Source organism: Melospiza georgiana, chromosome Z (genome assembly GCF_028018845.1).
Source record: "Melospiza georgiana isolate bMelGeo1 chromosome Z, bMelGeo1.pri, whole genome shotgun sequence".
NCBI lineage: Eukaryota > Metazoa > Chordata > Aves > Passeriformes > Passerellidae > Melospiza > Melospiza georgiana.
The window spans coordinates 72,048,820-72,075,803 of NC_080465.1; the positions used below are offsets into that span (position 1 = coordinate 72,048,820).

The 26,984-nt window shown below is 39.6% G+C and overlaps 1 protein-coding gene across 2 annotated transcripts in view; it reads right to left on the reverse strand.

Moving 5' to 3' along the window:
- Window positions 1–880: 880 nt before the first annotated feature.
- The window catches only part of TARS1 (threonyl-tRNA synthetase 1), a 28,607-nt gene continuing 2,503 nt past the window's right edge, over window positions 881–26,984 (reverse strand). Inside the window, exons 1-19 of one of the 2 annotated variants that reach the window (XM_058043353.1) lie at window positions 15,589–15,631; window positions 15,266–15,346; window positions 14,289–14,479; window positions 13,129–13,252; window positions 11,958–12,079; window positions 11,620–11,737; window positions 10,745–10,809; window positions 10,587–10,665; window positions 9,881–10,027; window positions 8,905–9,003; window positions 8,011–8,177; window positions 7,347–7,509; window positions 7,121–7,258; window positions 6,363–6,440; window positions 4,520–4,620; window positions 4,305–4,409; window positions 3,574–3,646; window positions 2,737–2,851; window positions 881–2,105 (exon numbers count right to left, since the gene is read on the reverse strand). In XM_058043353.1, the coding sequence (XP_057899336.1) occupies window positions 1,957–2,105; window positions 2,737–2,851; window positions 3,574–3,646; window positions 4,305–4,409; window positions 4,520–4,620; window positions 6,363–6,440; window positions 7,121–7,258; window positions 7,347–7,509; window positions 8,011–8,177; window positions 8,905–9,003; window positions 9,881–10,027; window positions 10,587–10,665; window positions 10,745–10,809; window positions 11,620–11,737; window positions 11,958–12,079; window positions 13,129–13,252; window positions 14,289–14,479; window positions 15,266–15,346; window positions 15,589–15,609 (2,136 nt within the window). In that variant the 5' untranslated portion in view covers window positions 15,610–15,631 and the 3' untranslated portion in view covers window positions 881–1,956. Of the gene's footprint in view, window positions 2,106–2,736; window positions 2,852–3,573; window positions 3,647–4,304; window positions 4,410–4,519; window positions 4,621–6,362; window positions 6,441–7,120; window positions 7,259–7,346; window positions 7,510–8,010; window positions 8,178–8,904; window positions 9,004–9,880; window positions 10,028–10,586; window positions 10,666–10,744; window positions 10,810–11,619; window positions 11,738–11,957; window positions 12,080–13,128; window positions 13,253–14,288; window positions 14,480–15,265; window positions 15,347–15,588; window positions 15,632–26,984 lie in introns of those variants that run through there. The other variant, XM_058043355.1, reaches the window with a different exon arrangement.

The following is a 26,984-nucleotide window of genomic DNA, read 5'->3' on the forward strand; positions in this document are numbered from 1 at the left end:
CACAGTACATACCCATCGCTCTGCTGGTATTTAAGAGCACAATCTCAGCAAATGAGGTTGCTGTAGAGGGACAGCCTCTCCAAAACTGACACCTGCTGTGCCATAAAAAGCTGCTTTACAGCTCCAGCTTCTCACTACACAACCTGGGCAGTCTGGTGTGCCCAGGGATCCCCACAAAAGGAAAGGAGAGCTCTCTGCAAATCAACAAATACACCAGTGGAAAGGCAATATGAAGCACAATTTCTAGAGAGAAACAGAGCCAGTGGCTCCTTTACTCTGGGCCACTGGTACCTACACTGGGTTTGCTTCACCAATTGATGAAGTCCTGCTGCCCCAGGGATAGCTGACATCTGCTTCCACTGCAGTGACTGCATGGGCAACAGCCACTTCTCAGGAAAGAAGAGCAGGTGCAAAATACAGAAAATAACAACCCTTACAAAAGTAACTCTGAAAGCAGCAAGGCAGGGAAAAATCAATTTCTCCCTCTTCCCCCCACAGCAGTTAGATGGAACCTTTAATCGCCATGAATGAAAGTAGGATGAAATAGATTTTGCAGAGAATTGCTGGGGTTAGAGTCTGCTGAGTCTGAATTCACTAAGGGTTCAAATACTGATTAGATGTGACCATCACCCCCAAGTAAAATAGGTGAGAAACGCAGGATTAAATGCTTCTGACCAGACAATAATGGAAATGGCAAGACATGGAGGCTTTCAAAAGGTGAACGAGCTCAAACCTGTCCTCAGACCTGTCTGATCTTTGCTTAGGCTGTAGCAATAGCTTTTTTTTCTTTTTAAATGAACAGTTTCGTTTACCAACCACCTTTTGAAACTGTTCAAGTTAGTTAAGATTAATAAAATAAAAAAGATGCAAGAAAAACCTCAGACCAAGATTTTATTTTTTTTCAGTGACAGACATTTGCCTCTTGTTAGCCAGATGCAGAGGAAAATCCCAACCCAAACCCAGAATCAATAGATGAGAGCCCTCAGCAGTAAGATAGGAAGAGCTGCTAATTAAGTGATACCCTGGATTAGAGGCTTGGGAAGGAAGCCTGGATGGGACTGTACCTATTAAAGTGAAAAGCAGCATTTGTCCTAAAGAAATAATCACTACTTCAGTACATTCTTGTTTGTGTTGTGAGAGATGCTCTTACTGCAACGACAGCTCAGAGATATGAACAGAAACACCCTTTATTCCTAGTACTACCTGCTGCTTTGGCCTTACTGTGCCCTGCGTTTTCCAGACAGTGTTATCCCCTTTCTAGAGCTCTGAGCCCTTGCCTGCAGAGCCAGCACATTTCAGAGACTGCCTTTGGAAAGGGGCACAGCAGGCTCTGGTTAGCAGCCCTGTGCTCTGTGGCACAGGGCCCCACGGTGGAGTCAGGAATGCCTGACTTCAGGGGCTGGGACACTGCCAGAGGTAACAACCACCATGGAAGCACGAGCTTCCATTCCTGTCCCCATTCATGTGACTGGGAGCTCTGGAGAGCCAATATATTCACAGCTGGTAAGAAACCATGAGACAGGATGGAGACACTCATGGAGACACTCCAGAAGCTGCTGCAGCACATGGTTACTATGTGGGTTCTTAAGCCTGAGGTCTATTGTTAAACTGACATGAAAAATATGTTATCAAAATGTATGTTATTCTTAACAGGGCAGATAGAATGCCAGAAATAGCCCTGATTAATGTTTCAATCTTCCCTTGCAGTCACAGAAAGTAATTTCATCTTGCTTCATAAGTCACTGGTTAAAAGCCAGGCAACTTTACTTCATTGTTTTCGAAAAACTTGATTTTTTTATACAAAAAGAGGCATTTTTGACTAAAGAAAGATCCCCATTAAAATGAGCAAGATGTCCAAATGAGAAATATACTTCAAATCTGGCTCAGAACAAAAACTCTGGTTAACTAAATTAGGAAAACTACAAATTCTTTATATGCCAGGTAGAGCAGATGGTGTTAAAATTCTTCTTCAGCTTGTCTGGAACGAGAGGATTTCAGCTGGAGCAGCCTCTCCACAGTGTCTGCAATGGTTCTTTCCCCATGCACCTTGTTGTCTCGGGTGCGGATGTTCACTGTTCCACTTGTCTTCTCCTTTTCACCAACAACTACAAACAACCAAGAGGCAAAGGAATTAAATGATTCTTCACCATTCTTTCAATTACTTGGAGGGTAGAGTTTCTCTGTCAAAGGCTCCTTCTACTCTTAATGGATCCCAGATGGCTTTAAGCCCAATGCTAGATCCCCAGTTTACACAACAGGACTAACATGCTGCTTCAAATCATGTACTTCAGGATGAGTTTCTAATTTTTCCTGCATCACTCTCTCTGAAAGAGGCTTCTCTTACGCATGCATGCCTAGTTCAGAAGTGTACCATGGCTGAATGCAATGGAAACATACTTCTTTTGCTGAAGTAGAAGCAAGAGCATAAATTATTGGGAGGAGGGAAAATTACTTAAAACCTGACTGATAAAGGACAAGAGACTTCCCATCTATCCCCATACTGCTGACCAGAAGAGAGCAAAAATATCAATAATGCCTTGGGTCACAGTGATCTCCCTTCAGGGACAGCTATCCAAACCAGGAATGCCGATGATGCCAGCAGGAGAGGTTCTCTGCAGGGGAAACTCTCAGGAACAAACTGACCTGAAACACTGATTACAGCTCTCTGCCTTGCTCACAAAATGATCAAACCCTGTAACAAAAGGGTCAGCCAGTACAAGGTAACTAATACATTACCCAGAATAAAATTATACTGAGCAAGCTGAGCATTTCTGATCTTCTTGTTCAGTGTGCACCCAGGATCAACATCAACATCTGCCATAAATCCAGCATCATGGAAGTGCTGCCTGACCTAAGGAAAAAATATCAGAACTGTCACTACTGGATATTCATGATCATGAACTATTCATGACTTGTAGATTTAAACCATTTCAGATTATCTGAACCCTAAAACAAAGGCATGGGTTCAGGCTTCTGAGATGAGTCCGCTTCAAGAAATTAAAATACATCAGCTATCATGCAACTATACACACAATAAATAAGTAAGCAGTGATGTGAACATCCAATGTTTGGGCTGAGTAGTAAGTCTGACACTGTAAAAGGCAACAGGGTAATGCAGCTTACTGATTAGAAGAGATTTAAAAAAAAATTTGCAAACTATTTTAATTGTATATAACGTGCTTGAAAGAACTACAGGCAGAGGTGTGCTGGATGCTAAATCTGCAAAGACTCATCTTCATCTTTCTTACTGCTCTGCAAGAGGCACATGGCCATGGGGGACTAGAACCTGAAGGGTAAGATAGATCTGAGCAAGAGAAAAACTAAGTTTTCCAAAAATAAAAGTCTCACAAAGATCAACATTTATTATTCACATATTCAAAATCTAACTCAGGTTATCTTTAAGAGATCTACAACTTCAGCGGCTAATTGTCACTGTGATATAAAAAATGACTCAACGTAATATGCAAAGACTTGGAATACGTCTCTGAAATAAATGCTATTAATCATTAAGAACTAAGTATTTCAGATCAGTACAATATACTGAAATCAAAGCCCTGAAACCATATACATCACCTTTTGAGCATACTCATCACATGCTGGTCCCACTGGTACCACCATTACTTGCTGTGGGGACAGCCAGAGTGGCCTTCAATAAACAAACAAAACAAGTTTATATAGCTTTCATTGTTTTTTTCACTACAAAAAATACTATTTACAGAGAGGAATAAAATCTACACAAGAGACTCTTAAAGCCAGCTGCACAGATTGGATTCAGAGGTGATGAGAGCCCTATATTCATTACAATTATTTCCCCAAAAGAAATGAGTGTCTAAAAGGATTGCAGCGTGGGCACGAGCACTTGCTGATGGGAATATTGCTGTTGTGTTTTATGACAGATAACAAAGCCTAACAGATTGAGCTCATTACTAACTAAGGACAGGAAAACCTTTATCTTTGAGTCTTGTCAGAATCAGAGGGGTCACTCCTACGGGGTATTAACACAGGTAAAACAGATCACCTACATAAATGACTCTTTACAAGATGGTGCTGCTGCAAAAGCAGCTGGAATGCATATGCTGTGGGCAGACTAGCTCTATGCTGCACCTGTAGAATCTACCATATCTTGAATAATTTAACATCTAAGGAAGGTGGTTCAGAAGAAATTGTCCTGTGGTATTCCTAGGCATGTTGCCCTAGCAAGCAACTGCAACAAACAGACCCTCTTAACTCTCCAGTACTTGGGGCTAATTTCTCTCCTACGTGAAGAGTTTGTATGAGCTGGAATAATAACTTTTCAACCTTACCATTTGCCTCCATAGTTCTCAGTTAGAATGGCAATCATTCTCTCCACAGATCCCAAGATAGCCCGGTGAATGATAACCGGCCTTGTCTTGTCATTGCCATCATGGCTGTAAAGAAATGCTTTTGTGAGGCTTTTTGTCTTGATGCAACTTTATCCCTGTAAGTGTTACTGAAGTTAGATAACACAGAAACCAAAGCCACCAGCTTTTGTGCTTACCTGACAAAGGTGAGGTTAAATCTGACTGGCAACTGGAAGTCGAGCTGAATTGTAGCACATTGGTGGTAGCGGCCAATGGCATCCTTAATCTGAATGTCAATCTGAAAAACAAAAAGGCATAAACTTTTATAGTTAAGAGATTAGCACTTCCCTCTGAAAGCAAATTCATTGTTTTGAGATGGAAAGTTTCCCTCAATGCAGAGAAATTCTATGCATTGAGTGAAACTCAAAGTTTAAGCAGCATAGTTTTACTTCAGCTTTCATCAGGCTTTAAATGATTTGCAGGTTCTGATGCAAAAAATGTTAAGAGCTAAAACAGGGTGAGTAACTAGAGAGATAATATATCAGATGGGAACTACATTTAATGTCTCAGACATTTTGTGAGTCTGAAAGCCTGGAACTTTCTCGTGGGCCTTTTCACAGAGTGAGTACAGCAGAACATAAATGCATAACTGAACATGTCTCCCCACAAATGAGACTTCTTCAGCCTCAAAGCAGCAAATTTGCACTTCTTTATTATACAGTATTTGAGGACTTTGCAGCTTGTGTTACAAATTCAGGGCATGAACAAGAGACAAGAATCTGTTAAATAGTCCACTTACCAGCAGGAACTCCTATCAATCAGTGACACTTGTTCTGACCTATGAGTGAAGCCTGTTCTTTCTTTTGTATCTAACACTTAAATTCTGAGTACACTTATGATACAACTTAGAGGACGTACAGAAAAGAGTAGACTTATAGTGTCCTGACATTATTTATTTATTACATTGCTCACTTACTCATCATTTTACCAGTACACATCAGGCTATATATTAAGGCAGTACGCCTTATTTTGATTTGTGTAATAAACAAATAGAGCAGTATTTTAACAACTCAAGAACTAAATGTCTTTCAATTTTGCATCTAGAATTCAATTTATCAGAATTCAGCTAGTCATCAAAGAGCTTCTAGTCAAAATAAATTATTTACAACCTTATTTCATTTCAAATCCAGACTATATGAAGAGCACATGTAAGATTAATTAATGTTAACAAAAGTTCCTGTATATTTGTCTTCCTTCAGTCAAATACAGAAATTAATAAATATGAGCTGCTGTAACACATTTTACCTAAAAAATGACACAAACCAAAAGTGATTCAACTGGCATACAAATACAGAAATCAGAACCAGCTTACTAGATGAGAACACAAATATAAATGTAGTGAAGGCATATTAGGGAAAGATTTTAAAGCTATTTCATAATACTCTGTGTCCTTAGGAGCAAGGATAACAATGAAGTTTCTAAAAAACCCTATTTACTCTGTCTAAACTAAGGAGACTGTTCTTAAGAAACTCAACAAATTCACATGATCACTGCATGGGGATTTTTAAACTAACAAAAACCACCAGTAACTCAATGCAACTTCAAAACTGTGCAGTTCAGGGAATAAAAATTTGTTTAACCAGAAAGTTTACTTTAGATTTTCTCCTGACTCAGGATTCACTCACTGCTGAAAGGATTATTTGCAATGCAGAAGCTGCTCTGCTAAAACAGGTCATATAGTGCCACCTTGTGTTTATGTCACCCACCTGTCAGCTGTTTAAGCAGCAGATAAATTTCATGTTTAATTAACTAAATGAGTGTTAAAGCAGTTAAAACTATGTGAAAACCAGAATCATAGAAGATTATTTCTCTCTCAAGTATGTTAGAGTCCATGTATCTGGAAAAGCAGCGAATTTCAGTCACACAGCATCTTAAAATGGGCTAACATAAAAAAATATTCCTTCTTCCTCATCCCAGCCTTTTGCCTTACCCAAACAGAATTAAAAACGAAATCCAGGGAGGGGTTAGCAACACACTAACCTTAGGTCCATAGAAAGCTCCATCACCAGGGTTTAACTCCCATTTCTCACCAAAGGCATTGAGGCTGTTTTCAAGTTGCTGGAGATAAAGGACACACACACTCAGCGTTTCTTTACACATTACAGTTTCAGGTCAGCCTGCTACTACAAATAGGTGACCCTACCAAATTCTCACTACTTCTCAGTAACTGCCAAAATACTTCTATTTTCTGAAAAAGGGAAGCTTTATAAGAGCACCAGAAAAAAAAAAAAAAAAAAAAGTCTGATTTTAAACACACAAAATCAATGTACTCATTTTAGATGAGGCCAAACAAGCATTAGCTAAGATATAAGAACTTTTTATACTAAATTCAAAGTCTGTAGGTAATGTTGAGATGAAATCTGCCCTGGTACACCAAATGCCTATTCCTGCCCTATCTTCTCCCCAGTACTGCACCTGCAGTCGCCAAGCCCATCCCTTTCAGACTCACTTTTGGGAGATGGCTCTAAGTTTTATTACAGGGGCTGCCTGACCTGATTCTCTTCCTCCTTTTTTAATTATCAAAAAAAGACAAGGAGAAAGAGTTCATTTGATGCTTACATGGAGACTGTCTCTGTACTGAGAGCAAACTATTTACAGCAGGCAGACAGAACTGAAGGCAATTATCAAAGTGATTTTTCTCATGCTCACCCCAGCTTCATTCTACCTTCCAGAAGGCAGTAAGGTCTTACAGAAGATGCAGCTTTACATCACAGAAAAGAACAAGACTACTGTTTTACCTTTTCAGCTTGATTCCACACTTCAAGATCTCCCAGGTACTTTTCAGGACGGGTGGAGAGATTCAGTTTAAACGAAAATCCAAAGACATCATACACAGTACGCAAGAACTCCAGACAGCTCTTTATCTCATCTTCAATCTTGATGATAACAGAAATCATGTCTTAAACATGGAAATTTCAGTTTGCCTGATTTTACTACCCAGTTTCACTTAGCAGTAGCCCCCACCTGCTCCATAGCACAGAAGATGTGAGCGTCGTCCTGCTGGAACCGGCGTACTCGGGTGAGTCCCGTGAGAGCTCCCGACAGCTCGTTGCGATGCAGGACACCAAAATCTGCCAACCGCAATGGCAGCTCGCGCCACGACCTCGGGCGATGGTCAAACATAAGGCTGAAGGAAAAGTTCATTACTTGAAGCTCATTCAGAAGCAAAATTCAGCAAAGAACAGTCAGGGAGAAGCAGCCAGTGATGAAGCACATGCCTGTAAGACCATTGGTGTAATCTGGACAGAGACATCAGTCTTATCTAGATTTGTCAGGGAAACAATCTCCTTCAATAGTTGGCAGGCCTTCCCCTCTTCACAGAAAGGAGATAAAACAGCTCCTAAAACTGAGCTTTAAAAGCCAAATGCCTGAACTGGCACAAAACTGACAATGCCCCAGTAATGATGGGATCACTCTAATGATGGTAAAATGACATGAGATTTCTCAGTGTCTCAAGTGAAGAGAGCATGTACACAGTAAGACATATAATTACATCATTCCTGACAGAATGAATAACTGAAGGTAGCCATCCTTATCATTACACAGGTAAAGGAAGCAGAGTGGGTTTCACTTGGGTTTTTTTTTAATCAGCACAATCTCCGGTAAACTGAATTTGGTATGTACTTACCAGTGTCCTGGACAGTTCATAGGCTTCAGAGCAAAGATTTCTTTCTCCACTTCAAAGGAAAACATATTGTCACTGTAATGCTGCCAGTGCCCTGAAGTCATCCACAGTTTGCTGTTGAAAACATTTGGAGTGACAACCTCCTGGAATCCACATTTTCGATACTCACTCTGAAACAGGCACAGTATATAAAATAACTAACGAAGAAAACAAAGATAAGTACAGGCTTCAATCTGCAGCCAAAAAAATACAGAAGTGATGCCATATGCAAGTCCCATGTCTTAGGAAGGGAATGGGGGAAGAAAGACTCAACTTGAAGCTGGACATGCCAGGATACATTCCTTCCACCATCCTTCCCCCAAACAATTTCTCTAGTAGAAAGTAAACAAGAAGAACAAGTTTCCTCCCTGCAAGCAATGCTGCAGTCCCTAATTACTCCATGACCCTAGATATATTTCACTGCAGCCCAAATATACAGTAATAACACAGACTGCAAATCTTAGAGCAGGAAGATCAGAATTCTTTTCCTACATATATTTTCAAAACAAATAGGTCTTGAAGGTCAAATTAAGTATGTTTATTAAAACAAATCAATATGCATCAATGGAACAGCAGTAGTATGAGCTTGGCTCTACTATTAGATATCAAAGAATTCCTATGACAAAGCACCTTATTCACAGCTTTAACTGCAGGTCTAAAGTACTGATAAAACATAACTTCACAGGGATTGTGACAAGACCAATTCAAAGAACCAAGCTTACTTTTGTTCCATGGCTTACACAACTAAAAGACAACTTGAAGTGAAGGGCCATTAATACAGTTAAACATAGCATGCTGTTAAGTATTTTTTTAAAATCATGCAATTCTCTTACAAGATTTCCAAAAGATATTACTTACCCGTATAAATTCAATTAATGTGTTATAAATATAAGCTCCTTTTGGCAAGAAAAAACAGCTACCAGGGCTGAGCTCATGGAAGAAAAACAGTTCTTGGTCCTGCAGGAAAATAACACTTTAATAACTTAGTATTTACACCCTACCTTTTTCACTTAACATTCACAAATGGATTGCTACTGACTGGTCATCACTAACAAGAGTTTCAAAAAGAAAAACATGGGAAAAAAAGCAATATCCAAAACACCACCAGATGCATTTTCACTAGTATTTTTATGTCTGTCAGCCAGACGTAAAAATACTACAGGGGAGGGAAATTTTCAGTTTCCTCTTTCACCATTACTGATGTGCCAGAACTTTACACCTAACTCCCAACTGTGCCCTCACAGTTCTCTCTGCACGTTTACTTGTCAATGTTTAGTTCTGCTTCTGCAGCTCTCTAATTATCTGCACATAAACTGAATGCCTGAACTACAGCTGGTTAATGTTACAAACTATGCACACACCTGAGATCTGCATCTTTTGTCATAATGTACTTGCAGCAGACATTTTAACCCTGTTCAGAATTATCAGTTAACTGACAGGGGTTCCAAAAACCAGCCAGACAAAAAACACAGCTGTATTTGGGAAATTCTGAAATCATGCAGAAGGAAAGAACTGCATGAACAGGCTGCAGCAAACTGTGTAGGAATGAGCAGTGCCTGCAGACTGGAGCATTCATGGGTTGCAGACTGAAGTCTTTATATTCTGTTCTGATCAATGTGTGTAATAAGGATGCCACTGTGTTGAAAGAATAAAGAAGTTATTTATTTTAGGATTTGATGCTCCTGAGAAAAGGTGACTTCATAGCCCAAATGAAAATAAAATTGTGTCACGCCTTGGTTGTGGCAGCAAGTATAGGCTGTCTTCAAGATGTTTCAATTAAGGGCTTATATCCACACAGTGCTTTTGGAATACATTACTAGAAAAGCTGTCTCACCCGCCCAATTTTTCTGTGATCTCTGCTTTTAGCCTCCTCCTGGAACTTCTCCCACTCCTTCAGCATTTTTGTATCTGGGAATGAAATTCCATAGATCCTCTGGAGGGATTCCATATCAGCCTTGCCTTCCCAATAGGTAGAAGAATTCTGAATGCAAAAACAAATTAAAGATTGAAGAAAAGGGGAATCCTCCACATTTTACTACTTCTGCCTGCTATGAAAAGGCATACAATTATTAATAAATGATTACTGTGGAACAACTAAATCATAAGATTTTTAATGTGAAATTTAGATCACTGATCGGAAAAATCTTTAAAGGTAAATACAGTAAGTAAAAATGGTTTCAGGCTCTTGTCTTTTTTAAAAGCCCATCTGCTTTGTAGCTATCCTATTCCAACTGTTTATTCACAAATAGCTATAAACATCAGCTAAGCAGAAACTATAAATTCTAATTGATACAGTTCAGCTAAACTCACACTTCTGTACTGGAAGTGCAGGCCCTGGACACCTAGTTGGGCTTCACACCATGCAAATATCAATCTAGCATAGAACCCTTTCACAATCTGTAACACCAAGATTTTGGCCAGGTTACGCAGTAACCTGGAATTCCTTAGCCAGGAATGTACTGTGAAACTAAGCCTAAAGGCAGCAATGCACCAGAAGTGTTGCATTGAAAACATTTGTGTAGGACAGTTCCAGCACTTACCTTATGAATTTTTATGGTCTTTATCTTGCCAGTATGTCTGACATGAGGCCCTCTGCATAAATCTATCAGGGGACCACACCTAAGAAAAGGAAAGCATTTATTTGGTGTATTTAATCCCAGCCACAAACCCAGTAATATTACAATCCATGCATAATTACCTGTATACTGTAGTAGTTGGGGTATTGACCTTCTCATTCAGAATGCGACACTTGAATTTATTGTACTGAGAAGAAAAGCAGCACACACGCTTGTTAATTCCTTGTTTCAAAAAGAGTAGTGGACAACAGTTTAAATTATTTGCAAACCTGATGCTGTGCTGCATCAGGCCTGTAAAAGAGACAGACAGGAGTACAGACAGTAGTGGAACAATGTGCCTAGAGAGCAGGGTGTACAACCTCTGTCCTTGGAGTTCTGAAGGCCCAACTGGACAGGCCCAGGAAACCTGACCTCAGTGTCTCCATGCCTGATCCCATGCCCTGTGCATCAGACTGGACTGGACACCTAGGGAAGAACCTTCCAACCTGAATGATGCTATGATTCTCCTGATGCCCTAACAGTGGAAACTCAATGTCTACCTCAGGAATGCCAAAAAACTATTTGCAGCTAGATAGGAGAGATAAAGGATCAGGTTTTAATGCTGCTTGCACTCTTTTAGAAGTTCTTCTTCTAAAAAAAATGTTCTATAAAGCTTTCTGAATGCAGTAAAATATGCAGTCACAGTATCATCACAGACAAGGTAACACAAGATAACTGCATACATAATATGCCGCAAATTTACATTTCTGGGAAGTAAATAAAGAATGTGGCTTCACAGAACTTAGTTAGACCACCCTGGGGAAGTTTTAGAAAATTCTCAGTTTTAGAAAAACAAAATGCCTACTTCCAAGAACCTAAACATTACTTTCTTTTTCTTTTCTTCTTTTTTTTATTAAGTACCAAAAATGAGTTTCTAAGAACATATCACCTTGTAACACATGCCCTGAAATTACAAATACTTGCACGAGGCTAGAAACAACCTTCAGGAACAGCCCACCTTAAACATTTCAAGCAGTGTTTCCTTCTTAACTTCCAGTCTTTCAAAGGCTTGTTTTTCCTTCATTATCTTCTTGCATAATGTTTCCAAAGCAGAGAAGTCATTACTCGATACACCCCTAAAATAAACACACACAGAGAAGTGAGTAATTTTTGCTTTCATTTGCAATTTGTCATCCTGGTGCAATGCACCAACCTGTGGTTGGGCTATCCTGCAAAAGAACCAAAGCCATCTGCAGCAGTACATATGACTTTATTCTAGGAACAAGCACACAGGCAGAAATTTTCTGTGACTGCCACCCACCCCAGCTCCTGAACAAAGAAAAATACAAAACCTACCCTTCCTCAAGAAACATGTCATAGTAAAATCCATTTTCTATTGGTGGGCCATAGCACAAACAACCACCATAGATTCGCTCCATAGCTTCACCCATTATGTGAGCACTTGAGTGCCAGTAGACCTAACAGAAGTAAAAAAAGAAGGTATCAGTTTTGAATACACACGATGCATTTCCAATTGTTCCATTTAAAACCTTTTCTGAAACGCTTGCTTTCAAGGACACTTGAGGCACATCCCAAATCAGAGCAGCGTGCAGAACAAAATTGACCTGCCAGCACCACTAGCATCCTCAGCATCAATGTTTCCAAAAAGTAGCATTTCCACCGGAAAACTTACATTCTGGTAGCAAACAATTCTTACTTTCAACTGTTGCTAACAGGATTTAATTATTCTCAAGAAGTGAAGACACTAATTCAGAAACCTTTTTTTCTATGAACTTTAATCAATCAGATCTGCATACTGACCAAAAGATGTGCTTTCAACATAAGGCTGTGGTTCTAATCCAGCAATCTTATGCATAAGAAATCCTGTGCACTCCATCCTGTAGAACACCTGAGATTTTGACAAAACCAAATCTTTTAAGAGTTAGCCTGCCCCTAACTGCAGACTCTTAACAGCACAAACTGAAATCATAAACTGTCATTTAGCCAATAGGAAAACCCTAGGTTTGAATGTAAAACTTCTGTGATGAATTTCACTGACAGCTTCTTGTACCAACTGATTTTTTTTTAAAGGACCTAATCACAAGTTTACTGGCTGTACACATTTATATGACTGCATAGCCAGAGTAAAAAAAAGCAGATACCTTTGCACACACACAAACACAAAGAGCAGTCTGCTCTGTACTTTTATGATACTACATAGAAAGTATTTTTGTTCCCAAAATCAGTGCTGAAGATGTCAGTTCAAAAGACCTACTTTACATTAACATGAAGGCTGAAAATATAAATTTTTAACAAGAACTACAGCAACTGCAAGGAGACTTGGCTACAAGTATGCAGCAGAATGTAAATTACCTGTAGTACCACAACTGCTCAGTAAGGAGCTATGAGGAAATGTAGATGTACCTGTTTTCTCCATCTTCTGAACACAGTAAATATTTAAATAACTGCAAGAGACTGAGTTAAATGTAAACCGGAAACAAAAAACCTTTTGGCAAAAGATACTCACTGCTTGAGCCTCTTCATCCTCAAACTTCAGCAGCTCCAAGGAACAATCCTCCTCCAAAGGACGGTCTAGATCCCAAACCACCTTGTTCACTTTGGCAATAACCGTGTTGTCAGCTAATCCCTGACTACAGAACAAACACAGAAGTACAATTATAAGAAAGTACATTGTACTTTGAAATCAGCAAGCAGAAGTTCCCCAAATTTGCCCACCAGTTTGAATGAGACTTTACAGTGCTCAGAGTGGATATAATGTCATAAATAAATTCTAAATAAATGACTGTTTTAGCCAGTCCTGAACATGCATGAAAAATCCTACTTATATTTTAGGGATATGGGAAGAAACTCTGCTATATACTTAACCTTCATACATATTTGACTTAGAGGCAGCATCCTCCAAGTACAAACCTGACTTGACAATCCTATTGTAATATAAGAGCAAACTACTCTCTTAAAGCTATCAAACACAGTTTTTGACATAGTAGCTTTACTGTTTGTATCAGCTAGGCAAAATACTCTTTTCATGATCCCAAATCACAGAAGCAAAGGAGGTTCCAATGACATGGCACCTTATTATGGACAGGGGAAAAAAAAATTTAAAAAGAGGCATTTCACCTTTAGGAATCATCCAATCTTTGCAATGTTAACTGTCAGGGTGTTCACTGTGTATGATTCAAAAATACTCCACAGCAGTTATGTGTAACCTGGAGATGTGCAACGCTCTTTTTAATAGATATCTCCCATGCAAATTAAAGTGAAGAATACTCATACTCTTCAATTTCTCTGTAATCAATTGAAACATCACCCAGCAGTCATCTTCCTTGGATCAATGCAAACTGGTTTGTAGTGCTAACATTCCATTTGGTAATTTACTAGCAAATCAGTTCTTAATGCTACAGCAGTACTTGGATGGAAAAATACACTATTAAAATGTGTCTAAAATACCCCAGTTTTATTCTTATTTAATGTCAGAAACTTCATCTTTATAAGGCAAAAGAAAACTACACTCCAAAACTAAAACCCTGCTAGTTACCTTCAGTTCATTGCATACAAGATGCTTTGAAAAGACTTGAGATAAATTACAAAGAAATTAATTATAATTACTTATCCCCTTAAACTCAGTGTCTGAAACTGACTGTGTAGCTTCACAGAACAGAAACATACCTAATTCCACACGCAATTTGATAAGGAGTAGTCTTCCAAGATTCGGCATCAACCTGCTTGCCATCAGGTAACGTAACTTTAATGGGTTTACTGTCATTTGCAGCTCTTTCTGCAAGGAGGGCATCGTGTTCAGCCTTAAGTTTATTGTACATCTCCAAACGCTCATTGATAAAGGCAGGCCAGGGATTTAGCTGTATATAATAAAGACAAAGGAAAATTATTAATCTGATAGCACAGCATGTCAACAACGGCAACACAACAGCTATACTTTTCATAAGCGACTATGTCGTGACAGCTGTGCGCTACATGTAACAAGTAATCACCATTATTTCAGATTATGTAGTATTAATTATGTCACAATACCACATGGTTTCAGCTTACTGAAATCTGTACCACTGTACACCTGTTCAATAAACCACATATGTTACCAAACAACTACACCATCTGATAAACTACACATGGGCCAATTAGGAGAAAAAACGTGAGTTCAACGTAAAGCAAGACTTTCTTATTAGGTGAAAAAGCTGAGGGAGTACTCTAGCCCGAGCCGCCCGGACAGGAACCGACTCCGGTTTAACACGTGTCCTGACGTCAGGCCCGTCCGCCGGGCACAGCCACGCACTCGGCTCACATCGAGCGGCCCGCGGGCCCACAGCCATCTCTGCTTACCCGCCACCAAGACAAGAGCACCTAAAGCAGGCTTCCTCCACCTCGGCCATCTGCTGCCTGCTTCCCGCTGCAAAGAGGAACTGGGAAAAGCATAACCTAACCCAGCTATGGGAATCTTGAGTTCTTCTCCTATTACACCAACGCAACTTAAAAAGCCAACAACGGCACTGCAAGGCACACAGTCGGAGGTGTAACTGTATCGCCTGATAAAACACCCCAGAAGGACAAACTGTAGCAATGACAGCAGCGCACCGACCAGCAACGAGGACTCCGCATCCTCCCACCCCCGCGGCCCAGGGGCTGCTCACCTCCGACCGCCCTCCATCGCCAGCCCCTTCCTTCATCTTCTTCTTCCCGCAGTCTGCCTTCTTCTCTTCCCCAGCGTCCACCTGCGGAGGGCAAGCACCGTTTAGTCATGCCCCGGCAGTCATTCACACCTAAGGCGCTTTAAGTCCCCCCTGCCCCGCACACGGCGGAAAAGACCCGATCTCCTCGTCCCGAAAAGCCCGCGTGCCCCCTGCTCCCTTTTCCTTGGGGCACACCCCACCGCCCCCCGGAGCGGAGGAAAGCCTGGGGAAGAGGCCCAGCTCCCCCGCCGGCCCGCGCTGCCGAGCCGCGGCGCGGAGTCCACCTGGCTGTCAGCGCCCGCCATGGCCGCGGAGCCGCCCGGGAAGGGGCGGGCACGGCACGGCCCGGCGCAGGCGCCGCTCGGCCCGCGGCTGATGCAACCGGGGGCGGCCCCGCCGGCCCGGCCTCAGCGGGAGCGGGGCGATGGAGCCGAGCGGGGCGGCGGGGCTGTCCGGGGCCGCCCTGGGGTGGTGCGAGCGAAGGCTGCCCGTCACAGGGTGCGACGGCTGGACGCGGCCCATGCTCGGTTCGCGCCCGTGAGGGCGGCGAGCGCGGCCCGGCGCTCGCACAACAGCGCTCTGCTCGCTGTCGCGGGAAGAATCACAGAATCGATTAAGTTGGAAAAGATCCCCGAGGTCAGCGAGTCCGACCTGTGACCGAACGCCACGTTCGCTAAGTTGTAGACCACGGCGCTGAGTGCCATTTCCAGTCTTTGCTTGAACTCCTCCAGGGACTGTGACTCCACCATCCCCGGGCAGCTCGTTCCAGTGTCGAATCAACCTGTCTGTGGAGAAATTCCTCCTTATGTCCAGCCTAAACCTTCCATGGCGCAGTTGTTGCCTGGAAGAAGAGGTGGATACACTCAGGGAGTTGTAGGGAGCGATCAGGTCTCCCCGAGCTCCAAACACCCCCAGCTCCCTCAGCTGCTCCTCATCACGCTTGTGCTCCAGACCCTTCCCCAGCTCCTTGACCTTTCTCTGGACTCACTTCAGAACACAGGGATACCTGGCTACCCTTCCCCCTGATGCAAATGTTCAGTCAATGATGGATCAGTGATTGCGAGTACTCTTTAAAATAAAATAAAAATCGGGTTGACCACTTCTGATTTCCCAGGGGAGGGGGAAAAAAAGTGTAGAAGAGATTCTGGGGTGGTTGTGTCGGACTTGAACCGCAGGAGCACCTGCAGCTGTCCCAAGGGAAGCCAGCGGCTTCCCAGCTCAGTGGCTCGGAAGCTACAGACACCTCTAAGAAAAATATGTGATATTCAGGCTTGACTTTTACTCTGCAACCATCTTTCCCTCCTCTCCTGATGTTTTTCTCTAATAATGACATTTTCATTCAGGAAAGTTAGTGTCTTGCAGCACAATCTCCTGGTGGCTGTGTACTCCCAGAGTAGCCAGTCCCAAGGCCTTACGTGTGTTTGGTAACCTTAGGCATACCGGTATACCAGTGAGCTCATCCAGTTTAAGCAAGATGTTCATTGCCAGATTTCATATTTTCAGGAAATCCTGGCATGACATCCTTACTTTGAAGAGAGTAAATCACAGGTCAGATCTTGCCTTGGACTTCTGCTGCCTGCAGAGGACCCAAAACTACCATTCTGCCTCCTGAAATAGCTGCCTTCTCTTCATCTGCAGCAGTAATTGGGGAGTTTAAAGTGTCCAAAGTGCTCCCAGATGGATATCAGGGTACCTTATCCTCCATGGACTTAATTGCTATGAGCCAAAGGCTCAGGAAAAAAAAAGAATGTTTTATATAGCTTTCAAATATGTAGTTATGTATCGGTGAAGGATGGTTGAGAGAATGTCATCGGGCTATTTCACCACAAATGTAGGAGCTTAAAAAATAATGCAAATATTTTAATCAATTTGTTAAAATATGAAAATGGGAAGGTGTCCTAAATAAGAATTTAAGACAGAATCAGGCCTAGATCTGGATAGTTCATTTGTGGTCTGAAAGTAAAGTATGACCAGCATAAATACTGGCAAAAACATTTATTAAACAGCTAAATTTAATAATATATGTAGGTTCTTTTGTAGAAATACAATGTTTAGTAATACAAAGGGCATTTATTTTATAATACTAATCTTTATATTTGTAAGTCTCCTAAAATCTTTTTTGGGTGGACAAATTACAAGTGGCTATGTGACAGAACATTGCAAAACTTACAGATAAATTATGTAAGGCCAAAATGGAAAAAACCCGTATACTGATGCTGTTCAAGAGAAAAAACAATTAAGTGTTTCAAAATCAATTGGGAAACTGTAGAACTTTCTCTTGTGCCAGAAGATGGCAGCAGAGAAACACAGAAAACTCAGCTGATCTGCTGAGACTCAAATTCCGCTCTGCTCTTGGCTTTAGGAAGTAGGTTTTATGGCAAAAAGCACAAAATTAAGTGAATGTTTCACTGACTTTGCTCTTAAACAGTGTAATAAATGATGTGCGACCAAATTCAGCCATGCTCTAATAATGTAAATTGATTTCAGTGTGCTATAATGATTATCAGCAATGAATAGATGTTTCTGTTTCATGAGAAAGTCGCTGGGAAAAATGTGGTCAGAAATTTCTAGTGGAATTGCAGGGTTACTTGGCTTATATTTCATTTAGGAAAACTAAAGATCAAAATGCAAGTAAAAATTTAGAGCAATGAATGTAACACATTTACACCATTTACTTGCACCAGCTGCTTGAAGGAAACCATCTCATTTGTAATGTAGCACTCACTAACTAGGCTTTCTGTAAAATGTCTGGGTTTGTTCATATTTGTGTACATTAAATCAAGTCTGTAGAGTATTTTGTAATTTCACAAACTCTGAATTATTTTGAAAATAAAATTGTATGAATGCCATCCATTTATGTTGAGGATTCAAAATATATAATTTGAATTCCAGGCCTAGTGGATTTTCATAAGCCCACTTCAAGCAAAGTGTTCTTATCTCAAAGTTAAGAAAACATACAAATATGAGAATCTCAGGTTTAAGAATTGAAATACTCTTGTGAAGTTTTCTCTTGTATTAATTTACTCTAGGCTAATGCAACAAAGCAGTAAACTTTTTAGAAGTCTAGTATAACTGTCTTAGAAATGTATATTCAGAAATTGAAAAATGTGTGAAGGTAAATTAAAAAATTAATTTTACATAAAATTTAAATATTGTGAAAATAACTGAAGCCCTGATTCAAACTGGAACATGCTAGGAAAATGAAATCTAAGCCATGACTTTTGATATTACTTCAGCTTCTGGTGACTTATTAAAATACAAATGTTTTTAGGACAGGAAGAAAAATAACTGGTATTTCACACAAAAAAGGAGACCATTTTGGTTTGGTTCTGTGTCCATGGTGGCTTTGTGGACAGACACTATTGTTTGTAGCCTGGTAATCTTCATGCACCAAGAGGTTTGCCCAGATGCTGGGCTTATTTCTGCTTTTTCCAGGAGAGACACACGCTCATGCATGCTAGGGAGAAAATCCTAAAATCCTCACTAACAGCAGAAATGCCAGACCCTTTGTAAACTGAAAACACACAGAGGCACAGAGACAGCCTCATCCCACCTCTGTCCCCCAGGATGCAGTTCCTCTCCGCTTTCCCCTCTTACCCCTTTCACACCTGCAGCAGTGCAGATAATACATTCAAGTTACTCAGAGTCAGTTTGTTCTCTATGGCCAGCCAGGCTTTTTGAGAAGAACACAATTAACGGTGTTTTTGGTAAAATGTAGGAGGCAACCAGTTTGATTTCTCATAGTTACAGGTGCTGAGACCAGAGGTTACACATTCCAGGTGAAACTACAAACCAGGGTTCACTCCATGACATCCGATGGGCATCAGACTTCTACTAGGAATCCTTGGGCCTTTTAAAGGAGGGAGATGCTGGGTGATTTTCTCTTCCCTCCCTCCCTGGCTTTTTCTCCCTTCAATAAAACAAGATTTGGCTTTCTGCTTCTTCATAACAAACATACCATTTATAACTCATGTCTCATTTACCCTGCATCTCAATTTTGCCCCTAGTTCACTTGGTTAAATATTTTAGCATTTAGCATGTATAGCTGAGCCAGCAATATTTTGTCTCACATCATAACAAGTAGTAGGTGTGCATGCATCCAAACAAACTCAGCTCTTTCCTGTGTTCTTTTTGTAGAGCTCAGACATGTCATTTTGGAGGGTGCATTGTTAATCCATTATTAATTGATGTATCTAGGATTAAGATACTTTCCCAAATTCCTGCCTTTAGTATGAATTTCCCCTGCTTCACAGTATAACATCAGATTCCTCCTATTCTATGATTCTATTTTCCAGTAGGATTTGCGCTTAAAAATCTTGTTGTTTTCATTTAAAACTTTTCTTTTGGATACTGCTCTCAGAAAAAGATGTGCTGTCTGCAGATATGACTCCCACTCTGGTCTCCACTCTTGTCTTATGTGTGGGCTGTGAGATGAGGATCCCGAGCCCCTGCCTTCCCTTTCCTGTTTGTAGGTTATCAAACAGTGAGGCATCAGTCATTTTACAAGGAAAATAAAATGTTAGCTATTTTGTGTAGTGAGGAGGAGGGATGATAAACTAAGAAAAAAAAATTAAAATCATGTGTCCTTGACTGTCCTTAAATACCATGTTAAAAATCACATTGGTGTATTTTTCGCCAAACTTCTGGATCTTGGATGCCTCCTTGGTTTTTGTAACTAAATTAAAACTAGATTTTACTTTAACTGAGCATTTCACCAAGTCATTGCACTACATAAAACTTTTCTGGTTATACATGTAATTTTTCAGAATACAAACTACTTTATTATTAAACTTTTGTTCTTAACCCCCCCAAATTATTATAAAATATATATAATATACAATATAAAATACATAATATATAATATATAGTACATTATATATTATATATTATATATTATATATTATATATTATATATTATATATTATATATTATATATTATATATTATATATTATATATTATATATTATATAGATATAGTATTATTCATTTTAGTGTGCATTTCAGAATTCAAAGTCTGAGAATTTGGGGTTTGACAGATATGTTTGTAATAATGGAATTCCCTTTTTTTCTTACAGATATAACTGATGAATTTCCCCTCAGAATAAAATTTTCTTTTTCTGTAATGGCAGATCATGGATGCACTTATGTGGTACCTATACAATTAGAAGATAAACTTTTTAATTTCTAAAATTTAAGAAATAATTAGCACCAAAAAAACCCCAACAAACAACCCAAAAATCCCACACCAAAAACCCCTTTCTGACACTCTTACCAGAAGAAACACTGATTTTCACATTACAGAGATTGAGGAGTTTCTCCATGTTCTTTGTGGGCAAAGTCCTCCATGCCATGGCATGACATGGCACATGGAGCAATTTTGTACATAATGCCATTAGAAGCAGGAAATGCTATTTCCAGTAATTTCCTGGGTACAGTCCATAACCTTTGATTTTCCAGACTCAGTTTCTTACTACAGGCAATATCTGTCATATTCCATAGCACTAGGAATTATCTCCAGATACCGAGGTGTGAAAAATGCTTGGATTATCTTCTGCTGAGGCTCCATCTCACAATTTTGGGAGGAAATTGCAGACAACACAGGGAAGTCAGATATTGCATTCTAGGATTTTTTTTCTCTTTGACCATATTTTTCATTGCAGTAATGACCTAAATTCACACATTTCCAGAAAAACTTATTTTATTTGAAAAGTCTGTTCTTGGTTTCTCCTTTTAGCTATGACTCAAATGTTCTGGTGATGTTCTCATTAACATCCCTTTTTAGTGATGTTTCATGGACGCAATCCAGTAACATTGCTTCAAATAAAGGAACACATGAAAGCTGATGAAAAGAGGTACATCATAACTGTGAATTTTGTCAGACCTCTTGTGACAAGTTATATAAAAGCTTTTTTCTTTGTGTCCTTTTCACTTGGAAGTATTTGGAACATTACTAAAAATAATACTAAGCTGGAAAATGATTTCAAAGTTTTTTAACTGCAGGGATAGAGGGCAGAAGGGACTCCATCCTTACTTGCTGATCAGAGGAAAAAGATATTCCAAGGGGACATACAAAGTTTAAATTATTCACAATTCACCTAGAAGAATAGGATGGGATGTCTTGGCAATTGCATGGAACAGGAAAACCAGCTCCTCACTATGTTTGAAACATCTGCTCCATATGGAAGGACCACGACATATCTGTTCAGTCTTTTCTTTCCTTGACTAAGCAAATTTATTATTTTAATCTGTTTCGGGAAATGTGCTTCCAGATGGTTCTTTCCTTCTCAGTCTGTGATTTTCTCAAAACAATGGTGCTTAAATTTTCTCAAAACAATGGTGCTTATAACAAGCACAGTATTCCTGTAGGGCAGGGAGAACTACAGCTCAGACCTCACACAGAGCACTTTATTTTATATGACAGCTCAGTATTGCTCACTTTCCTTCAGTTAGTGGCTTTTTAGGATGAGCAGCTCCATTCCGTACTGTGTCCTGTTCTTCTGTACAATTCCCTGAACAGAAAAGCACTGGGCAGTACCAAATTGTCTCTTTGATTTCAAACTACCTCTCCAGTTCATTGGTCATAGATTTTTAACATGTACTCTTTCGTCCCTCATTAACAGCTAATGACTTTCTGGGCAAGAACCAAACACAGGGTAAAATCAGGGTAGAACCAGCTTGAAATACCCTCTAGTTTAGCACAGCTTCATTTAATCATGGAAGTGTTCAGTAATTAATGCAGCCTACATTAATTATTTTGTTTCAATAAATTCACCTAGCTGCACTTGTCATTGCTCTCATCTTTCCCTGATGTCTCTCCATTGGTTTGGCATGATTCTGGCTTTGTCTTCTTGTGATTCTCCCTTACAAGGAAAGCACTGCATCATTCATTGAACACAGCCCATGTTGCTACATAAAGCTCTCCTTTCACAAACATCATAGGTTCAATCACTCCTTTAAACAATGACATGGTTTAATAGTGACACCAAGGGTTAACCACAAGAGAAAGAAATACAGTAGAAGATATGTGATTTCTACCTTTATTTGTCTTTTGTATCACCTGAGCCTAATATGCCATCTCAGGTGCAACTGCCTTGGGATAAGAACCTTGCTATTGCAGCTCACCTGGAGCTGTTTCCTCCACCAGAGATTATCACCCCCTCCAGCCTTTTGGCATTTCTTCATATGGATCTGCTCCCTAGCTGAGTTTTAGTGACCTAGTTTAGCAGAAACACCTTTTACACTCAAATCAGGCTGACAGAATGAGGGTAAATAGCAATTACACACACACTTGTCCTGACATATCTGGAAGGGCAGTAAAGTCTGGCAGCAGAAACCAGCCAAAAAGCCCCATTTTTCACATCAACTATTGCCAGAAAGGGCATGACATTAAGTCTTTTTTTTTGCCTTTTTTTTACTCATGTCAGTCCTATTGATTGTGGCAGTTGTACACAATAACCCAATAGTCCTGCTTCAGCTACAAATTACTTTGGGGTCTTGCTCTTCTCTGTCCTATGTTGGACCAGCTCCCAGCTGCCTTTGAGAAAATTAAATTGACCAAACACATCTGCCTAAAAAGATCTGTCTGGTGTTAAAAGAAGAACAGTACAAGAATTAAGGTTGAAGGCAAAAAGAATTAAACCCCAATATTTTCTGTCCTTTTTTTAATGTGAAAACTGTTGGGAAAATTTAAGAGGAAAAAGGAAGTGAAGAATTGCTTACTTCTTCAGAAAGATGTCTAACTCCTGATAACATTTCCACCACTGCATACGTTTGCTCTTTCTGTCTGCTTTGGCAGCAAAAGACATGAGGAAATATTTTTTTTCACAAACACAAGGGATGCTTATGTCCTTTTGACCTTAGTCTACAAGTGTACATCCAGGAGAATGAATTAAATATTTTCAAGCAGGTTTTCTGTCTGTGTGTGTGTGATAAAAACACTTATGCTGTCAAAAAGAGCAAAACATAAAACTATATAGTTTATTATAAAGTTTATTATAAAGAGCAAAATATAAAGAAAGAACAAGCAGGTTCTTAAGAAATACATGACAAACTGCACATAAAGAATATTTCTTTATATTTCTGTAATCACTTTCCAGAGGTCTCTGTTATCAATGTGAAAATAGAAGCCACACTTCCAAAAGGCCTTTCTCTCTCTGCACAGAACATGAGGACACCTCCATTTCCTCCTGCTCTGCTTCTGTCAGAAGTGATCACTGCTCAGTTCCTGCCTTTTAGCAGGAACTAGAACCTGTGAAGTACTGTTTGCTTTGAGCCCTTATCCATCTTGCTATGATTAAATTACATTAACTGATGTGTGAAATGGCCAGTTTGCCATTAATTGTAAGGTCTCCTTTTTTTATTTGCTTTGTTGTGTCTCTTTATTGACTGTTGGCATCCCACTCTGCTCTGCACTTTGTCCTCCTTCATCAACTCATCTGTTTCTGGAGCTTTTTTCCTCACTCAGTAATCTTATTTGTTCCCATTTCTGTGATGTGATGACATATGACAACTGTGTATTACACCAAGTCCATACATTAATTTTTTAAACCACATTAGTGCTTTAATAAACTGGAAATTACAGAACTCATAAGGCACAAGTTTATTTAATATAATTTATTATAGTTTATTAATATAAGTTATTTAAGTAAATATTTTAAATATTTTTGTATCAGCTCAGTGGAATAAGACCTGTCAATAGTATTAAAAATGTTTTTTTCTATGCATTCCCTGTAATTTAATCATTAACTAATATGCAAGAGAAAAGACATACAGAGATCTCAGCACTAATTTCCACTAAGAAGTTTCTGTCTCTCATCTCTGGCATTTTGCTGCTCTTGTTTCAGATCTCTTGCCCTGCTGTGCCAACACAACCACAAACCATATCAATGAGTTGATTTAGTTAAAAAAATAATCCACATTTTGCCTCAGAGTACTTCTAAAGATCAATCAGGGGTGATATTACTGTGTAAACTGACACATTCTGCAGAGCTGAATATCCTGACAAAGCATAGATGTCTGGTTTCTTGTGTGATACTTCTTGTTGTGATGCTTCTGTTCCTCTTATGTGAGAATGCATGTGGAAGTAGACTTCGGATTAGTTTCTGTCTTGAGATTACACATAACAGCAATGCGGCTTCTTGGTTGTCAGTGGTCTGGGATGTCCGATCCCAACTCTCTTTTTGAGAGACACCGTGATAGTATTTCTAACTATTCTTTTACAAGCAATATGGGTACATATTGTAGTGCTACTAGATCTCAAGCAGAAAAGATCTTTGATCTCCAAAACCTTTAAAACCCTCTGGACATAAATGCCATTATATTGGTAAGGTACAGCTGGCATTTGTATTTCACCACTCGCTCTTTATCTCACGCTATGATACAGCTGTATCTTTATCTCACACTATGATACAGCTGTTTGATGGAGGCAGATGCACATGAGGAGCATGTGGCCACCATCATGTGCACTCCAGTGACCATCCAGCACTGACCTATCTAAGACATGTGGAAATGAAAACAAAAGTGAAAATCACAGGAACAACCTGGATCCAAGCCAATTTAGTTTAGTTAGATCCTTCTAATTTAGTTTAGTTGGCAAAAACAGTCTGTTCTGTACCCAGAATTATCTATATCCAGATATTGCCTCTAAATACAGAAACTGGTTGCCTGAACAAAGTGAATATGTTCTAACATAGTCCAGTCAGAAGAGGAAAGTGCCTTTAGCAGAGAGGCAGTATAACTTAAGGTAGTGCATAAGGTTACACTGTTAAAAAGAATGCAATAGTTGCATTTTTAATATTACTATCCTGACTACAAGTACTTGCAAAATAGGTAACGTAGGTATACTTTTTAAAAGTAAAAATAATTGCAAGAACATCTTTCTTAGAAATTAAAGTTATCTGGAGGGTTGTGATGTCAACTTCTCACCATTATGTTCTTTCATAGGCTTCAGTGGAAACACAAGTGTTCTGTAAAACACTAATGAATAAGGCAACTAGTCTTTGCTGTGTATAAAGCTGCACTTTGCCCATGTTGCATGTTGCATTTTGCCCATGTTGCACGTTGCATTTTGCCGATGTTGCATGTTGTCTGGAGTGGCAGGCAGCAGAAAAGAAGTATTGTTCCTCCTTAAACATTCACGACAAGGAGTTTAACCTTTATTATTTCTGGAAAAGAACAGAGTGGGAGCCAGTCTTTTGCATCCTAGCATCTCATTCTTAAAATAAAAATGACATCTACCTGCCTGCCTTTTCTTTCTGCTGTGAAGTGGAATATGTTCAGATGGCAACAGTAACAAAGTGTTATTACTGTGCATGTGTGTATATATATATATATATATATATATATATATATACACACATATATATATATATCTGTATGTATGTACATCTATGTTTTATGTGCATTTTTGTGACCTTGTGGTTCTTATAGCTCCACAGAAGTTGGTGTCACAAGGAAAAAATAAATTCACATTACCATGTTGTTTTTTTACATAACAGACATATATGAAGGTAAGGTCATAAAACACAAAAAGAGACACAAGATACATCATGATGCATTTAGAAATCCTTTAGGTTCATTCCAAGAGAGTATAGACTTCTTAAAATAAGAAGATAATAGACCTTGCAAAACAGGGAAGGAGTTTGCAAGTCTCAGTGCCTGGGTATATTTGCAGTATAGGCAATGCTAAAGCATTTCATCTTTTCAGCCTGTAGGTGGGACTGTGTTTTCAGCGAACCCATCTGTGAAAAAAATTCTGAATTGGCATCAGGCAGCTCAGACTGCTGCTAATGCTAGCTGGAGCGAGTCAAGTGATTCTTGACTTGTGTTTGAGTTATTTCTGGGGAGAAAATAGCCTGTGTCCGAAATTACTTTAGTCCTTAATGGGCTATTCTGAAATCTCTCTTCTCACTGCAGTCTGTGGGCACTCTGCCTGCTACAAATCTGCAACTGCAGGATTTGTTCCTATTAAAAAGCATTTATGTAGCAGAAAAAAATAATGTCTGTGGAGAAATGTTGAATTTATAGCCATGGAAAATACTGTAAGTGAACTGATGATGGTGTAGTAAGTGACATTTTGAATTGGGATTAACAAGTAAATTCTCATGCATAACTTCTTGGCTCAGAAAAGTAAAAGTCCATCACAGGCTGGGATTCTTTTTTACAAAAACACTTAGAGCAAAGAGGAACAAAAATGTTTATAGCATTCTAGGCCCACAGAGACACTGACTCCCATAACACTGAATGTAATTACTCAGGTAAGCAAGAGCCACATAGTGTGGGCCAAATGTTTTTATGAAAATACTGAAATTGGACTCTGACGCTACTGCTGCTACACAGTACTGGCTAGATGCCTTTTGTTTCTTGATTTGCCTCATGCTGGCCCTGCTTCTCCCACACTGATTCATTCCCAGCAATACTCTACCTCACAAGGAGCAGCCCGTGTAAAGGGGCAGCAGCCCTGTGATTTATGGGGTTACTATCTCTTCTGTTGTGTTTACACAGCTTATGCTCAAATATGACAGCTAGGAGAGTATGGAGCTCACATGTAAAATGTCTTTTTCATGTAAAATGTAAAAGATATTCTGCTGGGGGAAGAAGGAAATCAAGAGAGTTCCAACCAGATTTCGGTGCTGTAAACACATCTGTTGGGTCACCATAAAGCAATGACTACAAAGGTCAG